At 32.2% G+C, this 24,157-nt stretch overlaps 2 protein-coding genes across 2 annotated transcripts; both read right to left on the reverse strand.

Annotated features, from left to right (window-relative positions):
* Positions 1-6,541: 6,541 nt before the first annotated feature.
* On the reverse strand, positions 6,542-9,156 carry LOC129877526 (4-hydroxy-tetrahydrodipicolinate synthase, chloroplastic). Its single transcript, XM_055953042.1, has 4 exons — positions 9,053-9,156; positions 8,890-8,954; positions 8,684-8,767; positions 6,542-7,661 (listed from the first exon to the last, which is right to left on the reverse strand). Exons 2-4 carry the CDS (start codon positions 8,946-8,948, stop codon positions 6,734-6,736), a joined length of 1,071 nt encoding a protein of 356 aa, XP_055809017.1. The 5' UTR covers positions 8,949-8,954; positions 9,053-9,156; the 3' UTR covers positions 6,542-6,733.
* A 2,639-nt stretch (positions 9,157-11,795) lies between these two features.
* Positions 11,796-17,648, reverse strand: LOC129877232 (ubiquitin-conjugating enzyme E2 variant 1D-like). Its single transcript, XM_055952721.1, has 4 exons — positions 17,421-17,648; positions 13,363-13,502; positions 13,012-13,137; positions 11,796-12,161 (listed from the first exon to the last, which is right to left on the reverse strand). The coding sequence occupies exons 1-4, from the start codon at positions 17,452-17,454 to the stop codon at positions 12,021-12,023; spliced, it is 441 nt and encodes a 146-aa protein (XP_055808696.1). The 5' UTR covers positions 17,455-17,648; the 3' UTR covers positions 11,796-12,020.
* Between the last annotated feature and the right edge of the window lie 6,509 nt (positions 17,649-24,157).

The following is a 24,157-nucleotide window of genomic DNA, read 5'->3' on the forward strand; positions in this document are numbered from 1 at the left end:
AATGACTCTTAATTATGCTTAATGAATAAATTTCTTCGTTATAAAAAAAAAGAGCATCTTTTCAAAATAACGTCATGCTTAAAAATATATGATAAAATATAGGTATAAATATCCTTTTATAATTATTTGTTACCTTTTTCATCTGAAATACCACGCGAGAATTAATTCCTAAATTTTAGAATTTTCGGTTCTTATAATTTCACCTTTTATCAGTCTGCATTTATCTTTGGGAGATTAATCAATGGTAATATTATACTTAGCCATGATTTATTCCTTTTTGGGTAAGATAGGATATTATTATTATTAAGCATACTAAGTAGTAGAGGCGTAGCCACATATAGCTCAGGATGGTTAGTCGGACACTTTTTGTTGAAAAATTATATTATGTATATAGAAAATTATACAAAGTATATAGGTCAAAAATTATTTTTCATACGTATATATTAAATCTTGAACACCCTTAATAAAATTTCTGACTTCGCCATTGCTACGTAGCTACACGTGTAGATACATGATTGGTGCAAATATTGTTCCTACCAATATTAGCCAAAATAGAAAAGTTTCAAGACTTGCTAATATAACAGTAGATATTACTTTACTTTATTAATGGCTATTCCTTCCTTGTGTGTTTAAACTGTCATACGTTAGAGGTGCAGCGATAATTATAGTTGACTACAAAAGGCTTGCTTGGTGATGGCTTATACGAATCCACCACAGATTGGAGAATCAGGTTCCTTACATGGTTCTCGTGTAAATAGCATAAATAAAGAATAAATTAACAGATATTAGAAACACATAATATTTACGTGGAAACGTCCTTGTTTAAGAGAGTAAAATCACGAACTATCACGTAAAATTTCTCAACAACTTCACTAATTACGTATCAAACAACATTCAAATTACAATCTATTGTAACCTAGAAATTGAACTCTTAATTCCTTCCCCTGCTCCTTGGAACAACTCTATTGTAAGACAATATTGCCATACCTCTATTGCAATAAGTCTAACCAAATTTTTTTGGGGCTATATAGCTAGATAACTCTTTGCATTGTTTCCATGTTATTGGAACATTTAATTTTTGACTGCTCTTTTGATCTGAAACATGACGTGTATAATTTGAGAAAACAAAGTGCAAAAAGAGGCAGTTTAGGTCTTCAAATCAACTGTTGATACTGTCCTAACTCTTTACTGAATTCAGTGATTATATATATGATTTTGTGGGCTTGAAAATATTTGTATAACCTCCTTCATTTATTACTTTTTTGGACCATTTTCTTATTTTCTAACGTAGTTTTATAAGTTACGGATTTTAGATTTACACCGAGTGATAATTTCAGAAGAGGTAGAGGTAGGCCGAAGAAGTATTGGGGAGTGGTAATTAGAAATGACATGACACAATTTCAACTTATCAAGAACATGTCTTAGATAGAAAATTATGGAGGAGATTAGATAATTGAGCATTGTCTACTTATTCTTTTATACTATTAGTCATAGTATTACTCTTATAGTTGTTTGTCCTTTGAGTTCAGTTATTACCTATGGTTTCTTTTACACTTCGATTATCATTTTATCTGTAATGATTACTATTTAGGATGATTTATCGGGTTATCTTATAGTAGTATTTTGTCATGACATTCTTCATTTCAATTATTTCTTAATCTATATTACTTTGAATTGTCTTTTTCCTGAGTTGAGGATCTATTCTAAAATAGTGATAAAGTTTTCTCGGCCGCCAAACTTCTTTCCTCCCATTAGCACCTTCGGCTCGGACATCCTCATGTTTAGCCAAGTGTTATCTAGTTATAAGTTTTCAACTTCTAATTCTAAGTTAAATAATTTACGTAGACAAAGAAATTGAGTAATCCGACCCACCAATAAGTCGTTAACTACAAAGTTGAGCTCGTTTGTTAACAACCCTACAAAGTGTTGAAGGAGAGATCAGCAGGGAGTAGCATATTTATTACCTCAATTTTGGTCGGATTTTTCTTTCTCCTTATGGTAAATGGACTAATGGAGAGACTATTGCAAGAATATTTTGTTTAAAAGTAGCATATTATATTCTTCTTTTGTTTTCTTTCAATCCTTTCTCTGTTTCATCTTTCTCACAAGTGACCAATTGTATAGTAACTTAATCGACTAATACTGGGATAGTATGATCCTTGCCATACTTATCTATGCATTTCCCTATATTAATGAATAATATGAGACTTTGTTACCTCGCTGTAATTACACATCTTCTTGATTAATAGCTTCATGATGATTCAATGAAAACTTCAGAGAAACTTGTGTTCTCTCAGTTTCAAATTATTTGTCTTACTTTTATTTTTAGTCTATTTAAAAAAGAAATATTGTTATAAAACAAATTAACTTAGCAAATTAACAATAAAGGAAAGACAGTAAAAGAAAAAGTAATAGAAAGAGAGAAAATTGAGAGAAGTGAGTGTTGGTATATTTCATTTCACAGATTTAATGCCTTTTTATAGGCAAAATTTACAGAAAAAATGATGAGCTACAGTGTAAAAATGTGTGAGTCTACAGTGAAAATACTATTCACTACAGTGAAAGTGGTTCCATGGACATCCACTTTTGACTACTTTTACAACACTCCCCCTAAGATATTCATATATAAAAGAAAAATTCTAGTGAAAGAACAAATATCCTGAACACCCATAGATATTGTGTCTTATTAAAACCTTATTAGGAAAAAAACCAATGGAAAAAATCCTAATAAAGAAAAAAGAGTACACACATCTGATAATACGTCTTGAATGCTGCCTCCTTAAAAACCTTACCAGGATAACCTAAAGGGACAAAACCTTGGTTAAGAAAAAAAAAGAGTACAATGCGTATTTTACTCCCCCTGATAAAAACTTCATTTGATATTTTGGAGACGACACATTCCAATATTATATCTTAGCTTCTCAAAAGTTGATGTTGGCAATGCCTTTGTGAATAAATCTGTAAGATTATCATTCGAACGAACTTGTTGTACATCAATATCACCATTTTTCTGGAGATCATGTGTGAAGAATAATTTTGGTGAAATATGTTTTATTATGTCTCCTTTTATGAATCCACCTTTCAATTGAGTTATACACGCAGCATTGTCTTCGAATATAACTGTGGATAGTTTGATATCATTTTTCAGGCCGCATCTTCCTTTGATGAACTGTATCATCGATCTCAGTCACATACATTCTCTACTTATTTCATGAATTGCTATTATTTTAGCATGATTTGAAGTAGTAGCAACAATAGACTGCTTTGTAGATCGTCATGATATAACAGTTCCTCCGTGTGTAAATAAATAGCCTGTTTGAGATCAAGCTTTATGTGGGTTTGATAAATAACCTGCATATGCATAACCAATAAGTTCTGCACAACCTTTGTTAGTATAAAACAAGCTCATATCAATATAACCCTTTAGGTATCGCAAAATATGCTTATACCGTTCCAATGTCTTTGCGTTGGGGATAAAATATACCCTACCAGCAAATTAACAGAAATTGTTATATCAGATCTGATTGCGTTAGCAAGATACATAAGTGCACCAATAGTACTGAGATATGGTACTTCAGGACCAAAAAGTTCTTCATTCTCTTCTGGAGGTCGAAATTGATCTTTTTCCACTTCAAGTAATCAAACAACCATTGGAATACTTAATGGATGTGCTTTATCCATGTAAAATCATTTTAAGATTTTCTTAGTGTAGGCAGATTGGTGGACAAAGACCCCATCTGCTAAATGTTCAATTTGCAGACTCAGACAAAGTTTTGTCTTTCCAAGATCTTTCATCTCAAATTCTTTCTTTAGATATTCAATCACCTTTTGGACCTCTTTAGGGTTTCAACGAGATTTGTCATCAACATAAATGGCGAGTATAACAAACTCTGATTCCATTTTCTTAATAAAAACACATGGACAAATGACACCAGTTATATAACTTTCATTTATCAAGTACTCACAAAGACGATTATACCACATACACCCTGATTATTTCAGACCATATAATGATCTTTGCAATTTGATTGAGTACCCGAACCTTATATATGCTTCATGCAATTTTAATCCTTTTGAATTTTCCTGTAAATTTCATTATCAAGTGAACTAAAAAGGTAAGCTGTAACTAGATCCATTAGATGTATTTCAAGATTTTTATGTACAGCTAGACTGACGAGATATCGAAAAGGTATGTCATCCATAACAGGTGAATATGTTTCTTCATAGTTGACTCCGAGTCTTTGAGAGAATCCTTGTGCAACAATGCGTGTCTTGTATCTTACAATTTCATTTCTCTCATTTCGTTTTCGCACAAAAATCCATTTATAGCCAACTGGTCTTACACCTTAAGAGGTTTGGACTACAAGTCCAAAAACCTCACGTTTAGTAAGTGAATCTAATTCTGAATGAATTGTCTTTTTCCATTCTGGCCAATCACATCTACGTCAACATTCTTCGATGAATTTAGGCTTAAGTCTTTCACTATCTTGCATGAGGTTAAGTGCAACATTATATGCAAAAATATTATCAATCATGATTTTCGATCGATTTAAATTTATCTCATCACCGGTAGAACTTATTAAAAGTTCTTCATTCACTTGAGTCTCAGGTTTACTGATTTCTTCAGAAATATCAGGATTACTCAAATCTTGACCTTCTTCAAGAGGCTCTTTTGTAGTATCATCTTTATTATTCCTCATGTTTTTTTATCCTTTGAACCCAATGATGTACGACACTTTAGGAGTGTTTGGGATTCAGAAGCTATGATACTAGTAGATGGTCCTTTTGGGATATCAATCCGGATAGGCACATTCACTGCAGGGATATGTGACTTAGTTATCCTTTTCAAATCATTAAATGCATCTGGCATTTGATTTGTTATTTTCTGTAAGTAGATGATCTTCTGGACCTCTTGCTCACATGTGCGGGTATGTGGATCAAAATGAGATAGTGATGATATTTTTCACGCAATTTCTCTTTCGAGTTCCCTTTTCTCTTCCCTAATTGCGAGAAAGTATCAAACCGACAATCTGCAAATCGAGCAGTAAATAAGTCTCCTGTCAACGGTTCAAAGTAGTGAATCATGGAGGGTGAGTCAAACCCAACATATAGGTCCAACCTTCGTTGAGGCCCATCTTTGTACGTTGTGGTGGTGCTACAAGCATGTATACCGCACAACCAAAAATTCGTAGATGGACTATATTTGGCTTATGACCAAATACTAATCGTGACGGAGAATATTTATTATAATTTATCGGTCTGAGACGTACAAGTGTTGGTGTATGTAAAATAGCATGACCCCTAACAGTAATCGGCAGTTTTGTTTTCATAAGTAGAGGTTTTGCTATCAATTGTATGCACTTAATAAATGACTCTGCAAGACCATTTTAATGTTCATAAGTATGAACATGAGCTACATGAAGTTCAATTTTTATCCCAATTGATAAGCTATAATCATCAAAAGCTTGTGATGTAAATTCTCCAGCATTATCAAGGCGAATAGCCTTAATTGGATAATTTGAATTATTTTCAAAAATAAAGTTTGTCTCTGGATTATTTTCTGCCTTCTTCAAGAATGTCTGATATAGCTGAACCAGACGTTTTGATGACCGACAGGTCCTTGACTAGTGTCTCATACCTCCACATCTATGACATATACTTTCTGAATTTTTTTTTGGTATAACTTCTTGCTTTTCACTCTTCTTTTTATATTGCTGTCATTTGTCGATGTCAGCCGAGCATCATGATTATAATTTCTTCTTCGACCACGACCACGATTGTGTCATGGCCTCTTTCTCGTTGGTTATAGTTTGTCTGATTCACTTCAGGGAGTGGCAAAGAACTAACGGGCCTACTATCATGATTTTTCATTAACAGTTCGTTACGACGTTCAGCAATAAGAAGGTGAGAAAGTAATTCAGAATATTTTTAAAACCCTTTTCGCTATATTGTTGCTGCAGAAGCATATTCGCGGGTATGTGGAGTAGGTTTTTTCAAGTTTGCCTTCCTCAGTGATTTCTTCTCCGTATAAATTTAACTGTACTATAATTCTAACTAAGGCAAAATTATATTCAGTTATATTTTTAAAATCTATTAATCTCAAATTGAGTCAATCATGACGTGTCTGTGTTAGGATGACCAACTTCAGGTGGTCATAGCTTTCTTTTAGAGTCTTCCGCAGTTTAAAATGGTCTTTTAATGTGAGATACTATAATTTTAACCCCTCGTCAGGATGGTGGTAGAGAAATATTATGGCTTTGGCACGATTTTGACTAGATGTCATATTATCATTTTTTATGGTATCTGTCAGGCCCATCGATTCTAGGTGTATTTCGACATCTAGTGCCCATGATGAGTAATTTTTTTTAGATATATCAAAAGCAACAAATTCAAGTTTAGAAATATTTGACATTTTCAGAAAATAAAATTTTACCCTTTTGCTACCTTTTTAAAATAGCTCAAGATGATGAAGGCCCGTGCTGATAACAAACCAACATAGCAAATTAAGTTACATTTTTAAAACTACAAGATTCAAGGAGCATTTCGATACATTACATTTAGTTTAAAACCATAAACTAACAGCTACAATGTACATGAGGAGCAAACGAGAAAAGCAAACAAGAAGAATGCATTGTTACAAAAGAGAACATATTAGAAGATATCTTCATATCAAGAAATTTTCAAATTAAGCAGCTAAGAAAAACTTACTTCTCAATACCAATTGGGAAAAAAGCTAATACCTACCAAGCAAAACAAAATCATTATCATCCAAAACTTGGACATCTCTTTCCCCTATAAAGTTTTCCCGTCCAATTTCCTCAACAATCTTCACAAACTCCTCTCTCTTTGTCTTTGTAACTGGAACATATGGAAGGCGAAAGACAGGCCTCACAACTCTGAGTTGAGCTAAAGCTGTATTTAGAGCAATGGGGTTTGGCTCATCAAACAACCACTCAACCAATGGCATTACCTTTAAGTTCAAATCAGGGTTCTTTCCTCCAAACATTAGTTCACGCATCAGACCAGGAACCAAGTTGCTGGTGACAGAAATAACTCCTGTAGCACCATGATCCCACCGTGAGTCGTGGCATTCATCATCATTCCCACTCCACACGACCAACCCATTACTTGTATACTGCTTCACTCTATCATTTCCAACACACTCTTTGACACCGGCAAGGTTAGGGCTCTCTGTTAATGTCTGAATTACACGTGGGGGAATGTCTTGACCAGTTCGTGATGGCACATTATAAATGATAGTAGGGCCCATAGGGAGCACACTGTCAAAGTGAGAAATCATACCCTCTATGGAGGTCTTCCCATAGTAGGGATTGATGTGAAGAGCTGCATGCATACCTACAGCAAATCCCTGTTCTGTAGCATGAATTGCTTCCCTCGTGGAGTTGCTTCCTGTGTTTCCAATGACTTTGATTGATCCTCCAAAACAGTTCACTGTGTGACCAATGAGCATGATGTGTTCATCCCAACTCATCAATTGACCTTCACCTGTAGTGCCACCAACAATCACACCCTCAGCGCCATTTTCAATTTGCAAATTTACTAAGGCGTCATAAGCCTCAAGATCAAATCTTCCATCTGGTAAATATGGGGTTTTGATTGCAGTAATCAATCGAAGTGCTTTTATGTCCTCAGCAAATGTCCTGCATAAGAGAAGTTTAAATGAATTTATGTTAACATTGTGTTTGCATGTATCTCTTATAAATTTCCTTGATGCTGATATTCACTTAATCGCTGTTTGTTTTAACTAAACGGGAAAAGTTTGTCCATTTCCAATGCATCGATTGCTGCTAATAGCTCATCAGAATAAGATGATAATGAATGCCCATTTTGTTCAACAGCAATACCTGAGTATTCAATAGACTAGATAGTTCATAATACTGTTTATTCACGGAAGACTGACAACATGAAATCTAAAACTGACCTCATTTACAAGGCTAGGAACAACATGCCAAACAGATGAACCATTCATCAAAACACTAAACTCCTTTCTTTTTCCATTTAACTTTTAGTGTTTGTTTGGTCTTGTAAGAGATGATAAAACTATGCTAAAGGAACCACCCGTGCCTTCTAATATCTTATTCTGTAATATGTTATACTAACATTGATCTGCCAACTACAAATTGCATTATGTCACTACTATTAAATCAATTCTGATGGTCAACATTCTTTTCTTTTGCAACTAAAATTCGTGAATATACTTACATTATTCCTTCTATCATCTCACCTAACACTTTCCTCAAATAGGATTTAAAATGTCCTTTACTCTAAAATCACCAATAACCTATGGTTTTCCCTAACATTTTCACCTTTGACAAATGTTGCAATAATCATAGTTGCCACGTTGAGGTTTGCTTGACTGAAATTAACCTAAAAATGCCACTACATTCCAATTATACACAAATAATCAAACTCTTGTCTGTCGACAAAGAATTGTATACTTCAACCAGTCGATTGAGCAACACATGTGATTTCCTCAAACCAAACCAATTTGGAGCAGTAAAAACACAGAGAATTGTATACTTCAATTAGTCGATTGAACAAAAAATTGATTTCCTCAAACCAAACCAATTCAGAACAGTACGAACACCGAATGAAAAGAAAACTTTTTTTTATGTCTGAGATCACATTTCAACCCCAAATCTTCTTTGTAAGCGGATATTACCTATTTTTAACTTCATAACTGCGCATTGGGAGGTGGAAACTTGGAATTACTGCTGCTCTAGGTGACCTCCATATTGCAGTTCTCCTGCTAACAAACAGCAGGAACAGTAATCATTTCACAATACATAATTTATCACGCAAATTATGGCTTTTTCTGAATGTAAAACCAATCATCTTATCAATCGAAAATGATCTCCAGCAACATACCTCTTAGTTCCGGCAGATTCAACGCAGAAATGGCAGTGACCTATAATTGAGGATGACATTTCTCCCTGTCGGAGATGTAAATTTCCGATGAGAAATTCAGAAATCCTTAATGGTACGATTTCGTACAAATTTGAAATAAAAATCCAAAATCGCAAAAACTTACCCTCAAGAGTTGTAATCTTCTGCTTCTGGGCTAGTAATGGGGCGGCTTACAGAGGTTTAGGGTTCATTTGGTTTGATGCTGAAAGAGAAAAGGGTCGGGTCTGGGGAGAAAATAAGAGTAGGCCGGGTCTGGGACACTTTTGGGCCAGAGTGGAGTTGGCCCAAATATGATTATTATGAGCTGGCTTTGGATTACAAGAAACTTATATAAATCTCACTAGCTTAAGAGTTAATTACTTAATACACTCTAATTTGTATTATTACGTATTTTATTAGATTTTGGTGTATTCGGATACGCTCAGATATATGTATCTCAGGATACATAGGGTGAAAATTAGGTGTAATTTGTTTTAGATACATTGTATCCAAGTGGATTCGCATGTATCGCTCACCTCCCTCCCCTTTCTCCCATCTCGCTTGCCACTCTTCTGTGTATCTGATATCTTAGATATATGTGAATCACATCAAATGCATATATCTAGTGTGTATTTGGTGTGATTTGCATGTATCTGGAATACATAACAAATCTCGCTTATCTCCCTCCTATTTCGCTCATCTCTTTCTCTATTTTAGTGTATCGGATAAAAAAACATACATGTATCTAAGTGTATCTTCCTCAATATATGATAAAAACTCTAAATTAATGGTAAGGTACGTAATATTTTGAAAGTATAGCTAATAATGGTATATATGATAGTGAAATATGTCTATTTCTTGGATTAATAAAGTGAGAAAAAAATATAAATAACGTATTTAAGAGTGACTATTACAAATTCTAACAATACTTTTTAATTTTTAATACATAGAATCAGATTTCTATCATACCTAATAAATTAATGAACAATTAAATGAAAAATGTATTTAAAAAATTTCTAAAGTAATTAACCAACCAATATCCTTTCCATAAATGTAGATTTTTGAAATTTGCATGATATATCAATCTCTCGATTTTCTCTCTATCAGTTGGTCACGTTTTTTTGGTTGTTATCAATGTACGATTTTTTTCAACAATTATGTTAACGTTCCTTCTTTCTTATTGCTTTGAAACTCCATTAAAATACATTATTTTCTCCTAGTTCGAAATTCATGATTTCAGTAGTTGTTGAAGAAGTTTTTAATTTTTAACATGGAAGGTAGTAGTCTTTATTCATTTGATTCAACATGCAGGTAGATGAGATTCCACAAGTGATTATTTCTGGTTTTGAAAACATTTAGTGTATAGAATGGATATAAAGATAGATTTCAACAAATCAAAATCTCATGAAAAGAAAAAGTTTGACTCCTATTTTAATACCTAATGCATACATTGAAGAACCCAAACATAAGTATATTTTAGTGTATATATCATTTGTATATAAACTGGGTTTAAAGGATTAGATTAAACTCAGCCAGGAAAAGAAAATTTTATACATTTTCTATACATAGGTAAAAATTTAACATTGAGGACCAAAGTATATAGTGTATAAAATGGTTACTTAATTATACTTTTCTAAGATAATCCCATGTGATATTTCAATTTCAGATAAATACTTTCTTAAAGAGTCAAATTTAAGCGAATAAAATAGGTTATGTTTCTGTTTTTCATTAATTACTATATATACTTACCTTGTTGGTTCTGAACTTTTAATTTCTTCATGGGAAAATAACACAAATTAGACCCATTAGGTAAAGTATTTACTCAAATTAGACCTACCCTAATCTATTTACACGATTTGGACCTTAGGCCCAAAGTATTTGCGTCAGTGCCCCGTCCTCTTTGATACCATCAGAGTATAATACACTTGGATGGTATCAAGCAGTTTCGCTGAAGCACTGTCTCTTCCTTCTACTCTCATGGTATCAAACATGTATTTACGCTAGTGCCATTTCCCTTGTTCCTCTTTGATACCATCAATGTATATATATATATATATATATATATACTTCGATGGTATCAAACAGTTCGCTGAAGCACTGTTTCTTCCTTCTTGATAGTTGATACCATCAAAGTGTATTTATATACTCTCATTGTATCAAACGCGCGAAATAGTTAAAAACAGGGGATAGGAAAGTAATGGAATATCTAATGATAAATAATTTCCCTTTTTGGGGTATAACAATAATTATCCCTTTTTCCCTCTCTTGCATCTAACAATAGAAGTTAAAAGAGTGAATTTCAAAAAAAAAATAAAAAATACATGAACCTTATTTAAATATGTATGATAGTTTATTAAATTTTGGCTTTTGACCATTTGATTGTATTGAACCAATCCCTTGGTTGAGTATAAGCACAGTGAATAGTGATGGGATTACTTAGTACATACTGTCTTTCTGTAGTGTTGATTTTTTTTATAAAAAAAAAACGAGAGATTTATAGCAGTATTTCTTTTTAAAATAGCAAAATGTACATATTTCTTTTGGGATCCTAAATTGGTGTGTTCCACAAACCAATCACCGTGGGCAATAATATACTCAATGTAATCAGATAACTACATATTCCAAATAGTGACTTGTTCCCCTCAGAGATAATGATTTGGGTCCAACACGATAAGTCATCGATGTAACCTTGCATACAATATGCATATGCAAGAAAGAAGACAGGGGGCTCCGATTGCTCAAGACATCTCTTTTCAACCAAGGAACACAAAACAATATCATTACATTCCATTTTTAGTAAAATAGTGAAGGATATAAGACGAATTAAGTTGATAAAACGCCGGGCGAAAAGGGCATTGGCGAAGAACAAAAAGAGGTTGAAGAAATGATTCAGACGGCACAAGAACCTATTACTCTTAATACTTGACACACCATAAAATCTCATTAATCAAACAACACTGGCAAAGTTCATAAAAGGATGAAAGCACAAGGTGATCAAGAAGCCATTAAAGGCATATCCCTTGTAAATTTTAAACTTCCAATGTCATGACACAGCAACACAAGTTTGGCACATAGTTGATTGACCGAACAGACCTATATATTGTCGTTATGCGCTAGAAAAAGGTGCCTTCGGGGGGCTGAACTAGCTTGCGATTGTGAGGAGAAGCCATCTCCTTTTTCAGTTGAACTAGTATGTCTTCCATGGTGTACTCTCGCTGCCAATTTGCAAGTAAAGCAAACTTTTTTGGCTCCACCTGTATCAACAAGACAGAGTTGTGGCTTCTCGTCAACTAGTTCATCAATTTATTAAGCAACAGGACAAGCGGGGGCAAACACAAATACAAACAGATAAAAAAGAATGTAAATTAGGTTGGTACACAAACCATCATGTAAGAAATGTTGTGATGTTATCCACATACTATGCAAGTGCTAAAATAACCCCATTTAGCAAAAGAAACAGAAGTCCAGAATGTTGTCAAGATCGAAAGCCTAAACTTGAAAAGATCATTGGAATATCATATTGCACTTATAGCAACTAATCATATGCATTGAGAAGGATGCTTGAGCCAAGTAATGAAAATTTTGGGAAAATATAATATAGAATTAATTTGGAGTCTGCACAAATAACAGCCACATCTACGATAATTACTAATAAACAGTAAAAAACATGGTGATCAAAAATTTGGAGTCCACCTACTCAAGGACATCAGAAGTAAATCAGCACAGGAAACCATGTAACCACAATTCTACTAATTTTTTTCATGATCAATTTTTGTGTGTGCATCACAGCATCTTTGCTCTGCAATCCATAGAGAAATAGCTTTTATCCCAGAAAATAATACATTTAATCTATACCCTCTATCTTCTATAATTCCCTATACACGGAATGTTATAAAAAGGAATTACCACGCAAGTTCTAAATTCTACAATAGCAAATTACTATGCAAGTTCTAAATTCCCCAATAGCAAGCCAAAATCATATTATCGTCCTAATATTTTGGATTTCCAGATACCATTACGATAATGCAGTGTTTCATAAATTTTCTCGATGACAAAAATGGCATTCCTTTCTACCAAATACCAATACAATAATAGATTGCTTACCACTCCTGTCTCATGGTTGACACACGTCATGTTAATTCGAGAATGGAAGCGGGCACTTGGTGGCTTCTCTGGATAATCTTTATCACAGAATAACTTCAACTGATAAATGCGACCTTCATGAACGGACTGGAAACATGGAAAATTAGCCTTTAACTATTAAAGAACTAAGAATACACCAAAATGATGGAAAGAAGTTAATGTGATAGTAAACAAAGCAAGTGAATAGTCCTGAGAAATTATTCAAATAACTAATAGAAAATATACTAGAGATTTCATTTGACTACAATGAAGCCATATTAAAATAAAACTTGGAGATGGCTGGAACTAGGAAAGAGAAAAGAATGCTCTAACATTGTGAGGACCAATAATGGTGCCAGTCCAGGAACGCATATAGATATCATCTCCATCATCCATCCCATAGCTCACAGTCCCATCTCCAATACCCTTTTCACCGCGTTCAAGTTCCTCAAGTAATCTGAAATTCCGAGGGACTGCAAAGAATTAAAACTTTGGTAAGTGAAGGATTCACAAAAGGTAAGCCAAGAATCCATAACGTTGAAGATGGTTCCAACTCCCAAGTAGTTGTACAAGGCTAAATGACAGTACAAAAATCAAATGCTTGGATTGTTAGCCATTGCTTCTGTTCCCATCATTTACAGATCTAAATAGTTGAAGTTACTGCATGTCAAATCATGGTAACAGTTCCAATGACCTAATAAGCTCATATAAAAATACTACTAATTTCAAATGCAAATGAGTGTTAAGCTCCATCAACAACTCTCATCTCAGCAAAAACAATAGACATTCTGAATATATGGCAAGTGGCTTGTATGAAGGTTTTTCATTTAACAAATGGACTTACTCCGTGCATCAAATGCTCATGGCTAGAGCAGAGGAAACGCAAAGGTGGTTGTATACTGTATGTAGCCTTCTCTTTGCATTTCTGCAAAGGTTATTTACACACCTCAAACCCGTGAACTATAGAGCCCGTTTGGATAGGCTTAAAAAAGTAACTTTTATGTATGAAGTGCTTTTAGAACTTTGAAGTGCTGAAAGTTATTTTTATAAATAAGCAGTTGAGTGTTTGGATAAAAGTGCTTATGATGTGAATTTTAGGGTTAAAAAAATAAAAATGGTAGTTTGGTAATTTAGTTAAAATATAAAGGATATAAAAGTAATTTCCATGGTCAAAGAAAATGACTTTAAGCACTTTGGGAAAAAAGTTAGGAATCCTAACTTTTTATTTTTGACTGACTTTAAGAACTTTATGGCTTAAAGTCAGCATTAGACAAACACGTCCAAAAGCTAAAAACGAGCTTTAAGTTGATTTTGACCAACTTAAAGCCCATCCAAACGGGCACATAGTCAACTCTTACCATTGTCCCAAGACCCACCACAAGGTAATATCTCTAATATTTTAGCAAAATGTTTATTTACAAGGGATAAGACAGGAAAATGGTGAAAGAACGGAGAACTCGAGAAGACACTATCTCTCTTCGTGGAGGAATTAAGAGGGGTGAGACAGGTAAAAGTAAGCTAAAGAAAGAAAGATATATCTCATCCAAGTTTCAACAGTTTTCCATGCATGAATAGAAACAAAGAACCCGACCTGCATGAAGTTCTGATGGTGCCAACAAGAACATTGCAATGTCATTTTGCAATAGAGTTATAGTCCTTGGTAAATTCTTATCACCCCATTCTTGTGTGCTAAGGTTGTGTCTCCAAGCCTTAAAGGTAAGTTTATAAAATAGTGGTTAAACCAGCTATGTTGTATGGGGTGGAATATTAACCAGTCAAGAACTGGCACACATCTAGAAGATGAGAGTAACGGAAATGAGAATGTTGAGATGAATCTGTGGATATACTAGGAGAGATAGGAACAGAAACGAAGTTATTCGGGGACGAAGTGGGAATGGCCTTCATGGTGGACAAGAGGAGGGAGGGGAGGCTGAGATGGTTTGGGCATGTGAGGAGAAGATGCATAGATGCTCCAATGAGAAAGTGTGAGAGGTTTAGTAGGTATAAGGAGAGGTGGAGATAGGCCGAAGAAATCTTTGGAGGTGATTAGACAGGACATGACACACTTGCAGCTTACCAAGGACATGACCCTAGACAGGAAGATATGGAAGTCTCTAGGGTAGAAGATTAGTAGGTAGTCGAGTTTGTCTAGTTCCCTTTCAGTTTGTTAGTATTACTGTCCTACTATCTTATTCTTTGAATTTAGTATTACCTATCGTTTTCTTTGCTCCAGTTCCTGTATTATTTGTTGTTTCTATTGTTCTCTTCTTCTTTGTATTTTCTTTACATACTTCTTGTTTGATATACTTCACTTGAGTCGGGGGTCTATTGCAAACAACCTCTTTACCCTCACAAAATAGGGATAAGGCAACGTATACACCACCCTCCCCTACGCTGGGTTTGTTGTTGTTGATATAACTTGTGACCCTCCAAATGCAGTGATAAAAACTACCGCAAGTTGGACATAGAGAATGGACAAAAAGAAGAAAGAGATATGGAAGGCAGCTCAACTTTGTAATTTTTGATAAGAAAGGATTAACAGAACTTCTGAAGGATCTGAAAGTCTACTATGGAGAGTTAAAGCTCTCTTATGTTCCATTTGTGATTTTTATGTGAAGTAAATATTCCACTTTGTATAATAGTTGCTGGATTTTTAGGAGGCTTAACTCCAAACTTTCTGATATATGTAAAGTGACAGTATCTTGGTGCAATATCACAGCAAAGACCTTTTCTTAGCTTTGCCCCCTCCAAGGAAAGTTTCTCACTTTCTTTCTGGCAGTTATTGACATAGAGGTATCCTTGTTGTGGCATTGATTGAAGAACACAATAAAATCAACTTGGTATGGCGGGGCTCAAATATGCAACCCCTTGGTTAAAAATATTATCATGCTAAAAGAATCAATAAACATCTTCTTGAATATACAGCTCCTAAGGAAGGCAGATTTTTACTCTCATGTAAAAGTGTAACACATAAGACTCCAGATGGATTTTAGATGTTGAGCTGAGACTTCGTTTCCACAGTTTATGGTCTCTAATGATCGTACATCCACCAGTCATCAGCATGGAAGAACAACCAGAGAATTTTTATTTATAAAGATATCAAGTCCACAATTATGTGTAGTTGTTTACACAGTGGACTTTCTCACGTTTCCTAAATAGCAATCAAAGTCCACAATTTGGCTGATGCAACATAACAAACTGAAATTGTATCAGCTACAACTAAAACAAAGCAACTAATTAGCAGGAAACAGGACAGAACAGTCCACATAGGATCATTACCATGTTAAGTTCGCACAACAGACAAATAGATCACTATGCTTGTGAAATAACAAATTCTTATGAATGTCCTGAACCCTTGCACTCCCTCATAGTGGGGAGGGGGGAACTTAAATGCTTCTCTGAAGGAGAAGAAAATAAAATATCCTTAATACCGTCAGACATCGACTTGTTTATGATGCAAGCACAGGGATAATTTAAATACTCGTATATGACATAACATGTATAAACTCATTAAGTTTAGCTTCATATTTTTACGATATAAGATTTTTAACACTGACCGGGTAAGACTAACTAAAAGATACTGACACCAATATAATCCCCTATCATTGTCCATATACCAATCCAAAATTGAACAATCAAAGATCTGGAAATATATGATGAGTTGACTGACCACTATGTACTACTCTAACATCCATCCAGTATCAAGGACATACCAACACACCAAAATAGAGTCACCCAAGCAACAAGCAGACTAACTTTTGCCAAAACCTCACGTTTAATAAAGCTCAACTGATAACAAATTTCAAGTTAATTGCCGGTGGACATAATAAGTGATCAACAACAATCTCAAAACACACTTCCTTTAGCTCGACCTGTTTATACATATATACATACAAACAAAAAAGAAACATATACATATAGAAGTAGCGGGCATAGTTGTCCATACTTAAGCACAGCCCAGTGCACTAAGCTCGTTCTATGCGCAGGGTCCGGGAAAGGTCTGGACCACAAGGGTGCAAGAGGCTGTGTTCACAGCTCAAACCAGTGAGCTCCTGATCGGCTGATTACATGAAAATAACTTTACCAGTTACGCCACATCCCCTTCGCAGTTATCCTTACTTAAAATCCTAAAATCTACCTCTTTACAATTCTGGATGTTTCAATCCACTCACTGCAATTACTGAGTTCACTACACATCAATCTATAAAGACCAAAACAGAGAAACCCCACATAATAAAAAAACAAGATTTCAAAGTTCTAATCTAAGGTAACAAGAACAACACACATATAAACATAAAACATGCATTAAAGAAGTGAAATTTAAACAACCCATGATCAGATTTGAGACAAACAAGAACAATAAGAGATTTGGGGATGGAAAAATGTCTCACCGACGACACTGGATCCTCCTGAACCAAGAGCCATAGCTGACTATTTCCAAAAAAAAAAAAATTGGGTTCGTGCAGAGATCGATTTGGAAGGAGGAGAAATCGAAGATGGATGAAAAACAAGAAGAGGCAGCAGAGGTAAAGTCAAGAGAAGAGGCAGAATCTAATGGAGAAAACGCAACAAAGGGCCCAAAAAGAAAGAAAAGAAAAGGAATAAAAGAGGTGAAATTATGATTGGTTGGAAAATCAATATGCATATTTCTCAAAAACTTTTAAAAGATAATAAAAGAAAGGAAAATTTGTATTGTATAAAATTAAACAAAAGGAGAAAAGAAAATTAGGGTAGATGTATCATGTATAATAATAAATATCTCGATTTCGAGCCTCGACTATGTAAAAAAATTCTTAATAAAATATTTTTTTTTCAGAATGAGTTTTATACAAAGTGATTCTAAATTAATAGAATTTCGACGCAAGTATCAAGACAACCAAATAAAAAATAAAAATACTTGAAAAGACAGAAAAAATGCATCACTTAACTACTAAATTTTGTCTTGAAAAATCATTTAATACTCTAATAACTAAAAAAAAATGAAAGGGCAGAGAAAATACACAAGTTAACTTTCCCAAAATTGTTTATTTATCATTGAAGAATGTACCAAGTTAGTTTATGAAATTTTTGAATTTTTTTCTATTAATAATTACTCCTTTTTAAAAAAAAATTCTTTTATTATAATATATATCATATATATCTTAATTAATAACTATAATCATCTCATTACTCTCATCATCTCTCTCCATCTCCTCCAACCCCCTCTCTCTCCTTCTCTGGTTAGTCTCGCTGGATATGGCTTTCTCCAACGAAAAAAAAACAAATAACAACCATCCCAACTTCCATTTTTCGTTCTCACCTCCACAACACCACCAAATAGACCCACCAACAACTAATAACACAGCAACCAAATAGGAAAACCACCAAACTTCAACCAAAAATTACGAGCTCCGACTGATGACAAAGGTGACAGTGCTTAAAGCTATTGCTACTCATCTACTTGTCAAGCAATTCCAATATAATAGAGTACAAGTTTAACATATTTCCTGTTGGATATGAATTGTAAGTTTTGGTTTGTAATTTGGAAAAATAAAATTACAATTCAGTACTTCTGCATTTAGGGGAATTATACTTCTTTATTTTGATTTTTTATGGTCTTTTTGTCAATGTACTCAATAGTAGTAGCACCTATTAGTTTCCTATTCATGAAAAATGAGTAATTTGATATTTATGCAAACCCGAATGACTTTTTTTTATATTTATCTTTAGTCATTTTAAAAGAGTGGAGTACGTTGTTGTTGTTTGTACCAAAAAATGGGGGGAAAGGAAGATTGATGGATGATTTGTGAGTGGGTGAACTGCTCAGTGATTTGGAGCTACTGGTAGTTCAGCGGTGATCTGGTGATGGTGATATTTCACCGAAGAAGAAGAAGTGTAGCACTGAAAATGGTATTAAAGTTGTATTAAAATTGTAATAAATATAAAGGATAGTTGTAAATATTATAAATTGTTATGAATTCAATAGTTGTTATTTCGGAACAAATATAATACATTTCTAATAACAACAACAACAATTTGGTGAATTCCCACAACGTGGAGTCTGAAGAGGGTAAATTGTAAGCAGACCTTACTACTACCAAGATAGGACATTTCTAATAATATAAACTAATTTAAATAGTACCGAAATATTTGGCAGTCGCATATAATACTTATAATACATTTGTATTAAAAAAAATTGTTATATATCCACCACATGCATTGAAACATGCCTATAATATGTATAATATATTAAATTCAAAATGTATTATAATTATTGTTTATTTTTTCTCTTATTAATGGTGTTAAAATATATTATTGTATTAAAAATATTTTAGTTATATATTTACCACGTGCATTGAAACATGCCTATAATATATTGAATTCAAAATCTATTATATTTATTTTTTATTGTTTTCTCTTATTAATTAAATATATTATTGTATTAAAAATATTTTAGTTATATATTCACCGCGTGCATTGAAACATCTCTATAATATGTATAATATATTGAATTCAAAATGTGTTACAATTAAAATCAATATTATATATTGGTATGAATTCAATTGTTGTTATTTCAATAAATATAATATATTTCTAACAACATAAATTAATTTGAATAGTACTAGAATGTGTGAAATTCATGCATAATACTTATAATATATTTGTATTAAAAATATTTTAGTTATATATTCACTACGTGCATTGAAACATGCATATAATATGTCTAATATATTGAATTCAAAATGTATTACACTGATTGTTTATATTTATTTCATTTATTGTGTTAGAAATATATTATACATGTATTTACATAAAAAAAATTACCTAATTTTAAAAATAGTAAAAACATTATTTTTATAATATCCAATTAAAAATTAAGTTTTAAATTAAAATAATTAATTATTATTTTTAAAAGAGGGAGAAAAAGAAAGTGAAGAGAAAAAAAAGAACAGAAAAAAAAGAGAAAAAAGGAACAAAAAAAAGGAGAGAGAAAGAGAAAGAGGAAGAAAGAGAAGGAAAAACGGATAGGAAGAAAATAAAAATGGTGCAAAAAATATAAGGAGAGAGAGAAAGTAAGAAAAAAAATGTACTTTATTTTTGTTTATTATTTTCGGTAAAAAAAGTATTGTCATTTTTTGTGAATTTGAAACATTAATAAAATTCGTAATTAATATTATATAGGGAAATTTACATAAATGTACTACATTAAGAAAATATTTACCATTTATAGAAAATATATTTTTTTCCACTGAACACTTATAATACAATTTTAATACATATTAGCGAGAATAATTTATAAAACTCATATAATACAAGTTTTATTCATGGATAATTTATTTATCACATACTTTAATACACTTATAATATATTGTGTCAATTTCTTACCAAACAAGTATAATATATTTTAAAACACTTATAATACATTTATATTGCATGCATAATTCACTTTTAATACATAGTAAATATATCATAATATTGCTATATATTGCTATAAATAATAATAAATAAAAAATATTACTAAAATCAGTAATTATTTATTAAAAAGTATTTTTCCTAATAATTTTTCCTATTATATAATGGATTGTTTAAGTAATTGGCCTGTAGTTTATCACCCACCTTGACACAGGCCCAACATGAAGCCCAATATGATGATTGATCATCTTGACTCAGATGAAGAGGTAGACTAGTCGAGGTGTATATAAATCGATTTAATTTAAATTTTTCATTAATCAAATTAATTTAATTACGTCAAAATCGCTTTTTAATCTACATTTTTTCAAATTTTTAGTTTGGTTCGAATTTTTAAAAAAAAATTAGTAAAGTCTCCCTAACGCAAAACATATACTCCAATTAATGCTTAACATTTCTTCTCTCCTGGTAAGATTCAATAATTATATGACACTTTTTAAGAAAATAACATAAAATGTGAAATGAGTGATAACATTACATTTGATATAGTAAAGACAATGAAGACTCATAAAACAAATACTATTAAGGAAAATATATATCTTAAATTATTGATCAAAATTCATATAATTTAACTCTAAAATAGAGAACATGTCAACTAATCTGAAACGAAAAAGAAGAAATAAGAGTGGTAACAAGCATATATAAGAGAGATAATATATGCTTGTTGCTAGGTAACATGGAAGGAAGGCTGACATGATTGATCAATAAAATTGTCATATCATAGGACAAAGTGTAACAGAAATACAACCTGACTTGTGACTACTTTCATCTCATCTCATCCTCTTGTTCCCATGATTAATTCTGGTTAGAGTTTGTTTCATCATCTTGCAAATAGTAGCATTTATGTTCCCCCTATGAGTGGCCCTATCTTGACTATACTAGCCTCACATTAATGTGTATTTATGAGCTTTGCTCTAAGTACAATCAAACTACTCCATATTAACCCACGAAGATTGTGGTGGAGTGATAAATACTCTTTTATTTTTAATCAGAAGTTTCTGATTTGAGTCTTCTTAGATATGAAGTCGCTTTTATTAGTGCTTTCCCTATGTGGGACTTTTCGGCACAAATTCGGACTTAGTCGAATTTTAATGCAGATATCAGACACCAAATCGAAAATCAAAAAAAAAAAGTTCTCCATCATTTGTTCTAATATTTTTTTATTGTTATAACAAAATAATGTTATGTCAAATATATACTTTGATATAACATGAACGAATAGAAAGGTTTGATTAGGTATATAATGTATAATTCAATCTCAAATCTTTTGTGTTTGCAGCCATTGACATTAGTAGTCTTGATGGCTTCTTCCGAAAGTTAAGATATTTTTATTGTAGCATGTGAAAATGAATTGCAACGTATTCTAGAAAAAAGGGTGGGACAAAGATGGGATTGTTTTTTTAATGTGGTGTTCTATATATGTGTTTGAATTCGATTAACCTAAATTCTTGCGTGAAAATCTTACTTTAAATTCGATTAATTTAAATTCTTACTTGAAAATCTTACTTTAAATTCGATTAATCTAAATCTTGCTTGAAAATCTTATTTTAACAATACAATACTCTCTGCTAAGATAATTTTATTTTCAAAATTCGAAGCTAATTAATAATTCTAATTAAAAAAAGTAAACGAATACTAATTTATTACCCAATCACAAGTTCACAACCTCTAATCGCGAGGAGGAGAGTAGAAACAGAATTTAATGAGGCACGTTGAGGGAAGGGTTGATACTCCCCTCTAATTTATTTTACTTGTTATATTTTTCTTTAGTACGATTAAAAAAAAATTAAATAAATTATCATTTTTTTTTCTTTGATCTTAATTAAATGTTACTCTTCTTTTCACCGTATTCCTTTCTTTCCTCATTTATTAAGGTAAAATGAGGAAAGACATACTTGATTATATCTTAATTAGATATTCGAATTATGATAATGCAGTAACATCATAAAATTAAAAAATCAAAATCAAAATTAATTTAACCCCTCCTATTTGTGCATGTAAATCGTGTTATCATCACATTAATTATTTGTCTATTTATACAATTATAAACATAAATAATAATGACATATATTATCAACCCTTTAATACTCTTTAATATACAACATGTTACTTCCCATTGATGTTATATACATCGAACTTCTCAACTCACCCCTCACATTACTCAACCCTACATTTTTAATTCTTTTTAGAAATCGACCTCTTTGATTTGCAATACTTAATTTTTCTTTTCTAAATTCTAAGAAAATATTATAGATTTTCTTGTGATATATATTTTTTCAATTGGTTTCTATTTTTTTTTGATTTCTCACTCGGTGCTCGGAGTTCGTATTGTAGCCCCAATTAAATTTGGATCGCACATTGAAGGACCCATTCGAAAGTGGCGCTCCCAACAAAAATTTCTCCATATCCAGAGCTCGAACCCAAAACATCTGTTTAAGGGTGAAATAGTCGCATCATTGCACGACAAACCCATGTTGTTATTTTTAGAAACTTGACCACAAGAAGAGGTTTATTTAAAGGGAAATTTTCCCTTATATAAAGAGTTTAAATTTTGTGCACCGTCAATGTATAACTTTTTTACACTATCAGGTAACACTAAACTAACCTGCTACAACAGGTAACCAACTTTTTTTCTAATTATTTTCTTTTTCCAAAATTCAAGCACTCATTCTTTTTATTTTTCTCATTAATCTCTCTCCTTGAAAACCTCCGTATTCATAGCTCCTTAAATTATTATTTTTAATGTTTCCGAACCCATATGTCCACAATCCTTTCTCTATTTATAGATTGTTCATTGCGTTGTATTTATCAGGAACTTCTTCTGAAAGAATGATTTGTATTTTTTATTTTCGATTATTGAAACTAATGTTTATTTACACAAGAATCCTCTCATAGCAATTTTCAGACTCCATTACGATTCCAACACAATAAAGTGAAAAACTGTGAGAACTAAATAAGAAAACTAAATTAACCCACCAGTAAGATAGAATAAATGAATTCTTTAAAAAAAATTAATCATTTGATCATAATTAAATTAATCAGAGATTATATTGCAATAACCGATAATAATAATGACATGTATTGAGATTCATATAGAATTACAACAATTCATAATGAACATTAAAAAAATATATCAAAAAACTAGATATTTGAGACAATAAAAAATAATTCTTTTTAAGATTCATAATATTTGAGGGTTGAAGAATTACTTTAATGGTTGATTTATCATGATGTTGAGAGCAAATAATAATAGTTTAGTAAATAACATTCAATTGTGAAAAAAAATTGATGTCGAAGAATTACTTTGCTGATATGAAAATCATGAAAAATATAAGATTTAGTAAGCGATGTTGTAAAGGAAAGAATTTTGATTTTATAATTAAAATTTAATTTTCTTTTAATATATTTTGATCATAAATTATAATTACATGAAAAGTTATATGTAGAACCTTTAAAATTAGCTGATGGCGTAAAAAGTTTAGTATGCTTGTGGTGCACAAAAGTTAAAACTTTAAAGGGGTTTTAGACTAATCAATTGATGTTTTACCAATTTTTGTGGGCATTCATCAAGATTGAATGTTCTGTTTTTTTTCTTTTGGAAATGCAAATTAAGGGTGGACCCCTTCCATTCATAAAAATAAATAAATCTCTTTTTCAGCTCTAGTAATCGAAAACTATT

Source organism: Solanum dulcamara, chromosome 12 (assembly GCF_947179165.1).
Source record: "Solanum dulcamara chromosome 12, daSolDulc1.2, whole genome shotgun sequence".
Lineage (NCBI taxonomy): Eukaryota > Viridiplantae > Streptophyta > Magnoliopsida > Solanales > Solanaceae > Solanum > Solanum dulcamara.

What these genes read in the sequence shown, in the direction of transcription:
- LOC129877526 (XM_055953042.1), bottom strand. Translation starts at nt 8,948, where the DNA reads ATGTCATCCTCAATTATAGGTCACTGCCATTTCTGCGTTGAATCTGCC. An exon ending in GAATCTGCCGGAACTAAGAG is followed by an intron (nt 8,768 to 8,889) that starts GTATGTTGCTGG and finishes GTTTGTTAGCAG; the next exon opens with GAGAACTGCAATATGGAGGT. An exon ending in AGTTATGAAGTTAAAAATAG is followed by an intron (nt 7,662 to 8,683) that starts GTAATATCCGCT and finishes TCTCTTATGCAG; the next exon opens with GACATTTGCTGAGGACATAA.
- LOC129877232 (XM_055952721.1), bottom strand. Translation starts at nt 17,454, where the DNA reads ATGGCTCTTGGTTCAGGAGGATCCAGTGTCGTCG. An exon ending in AGGAGGATCCAGTGTCGTCG is followed by an intron (nt 13,503 to 17,420) that starts GTGAGACATTTT and finishes AATTCTTTGCAG; the next exon opens with TCCCTCGGAATTTCAGATTA. An exon ending in CCATTATTGGTCCTCACAAT is followed by an intron (nt 13,138 to 13,362) that starts GTTAGAGCATTC and finishes CCATGTTTCCAG; the next exon opens with TCCGTTCATGAAGGTCGCAT.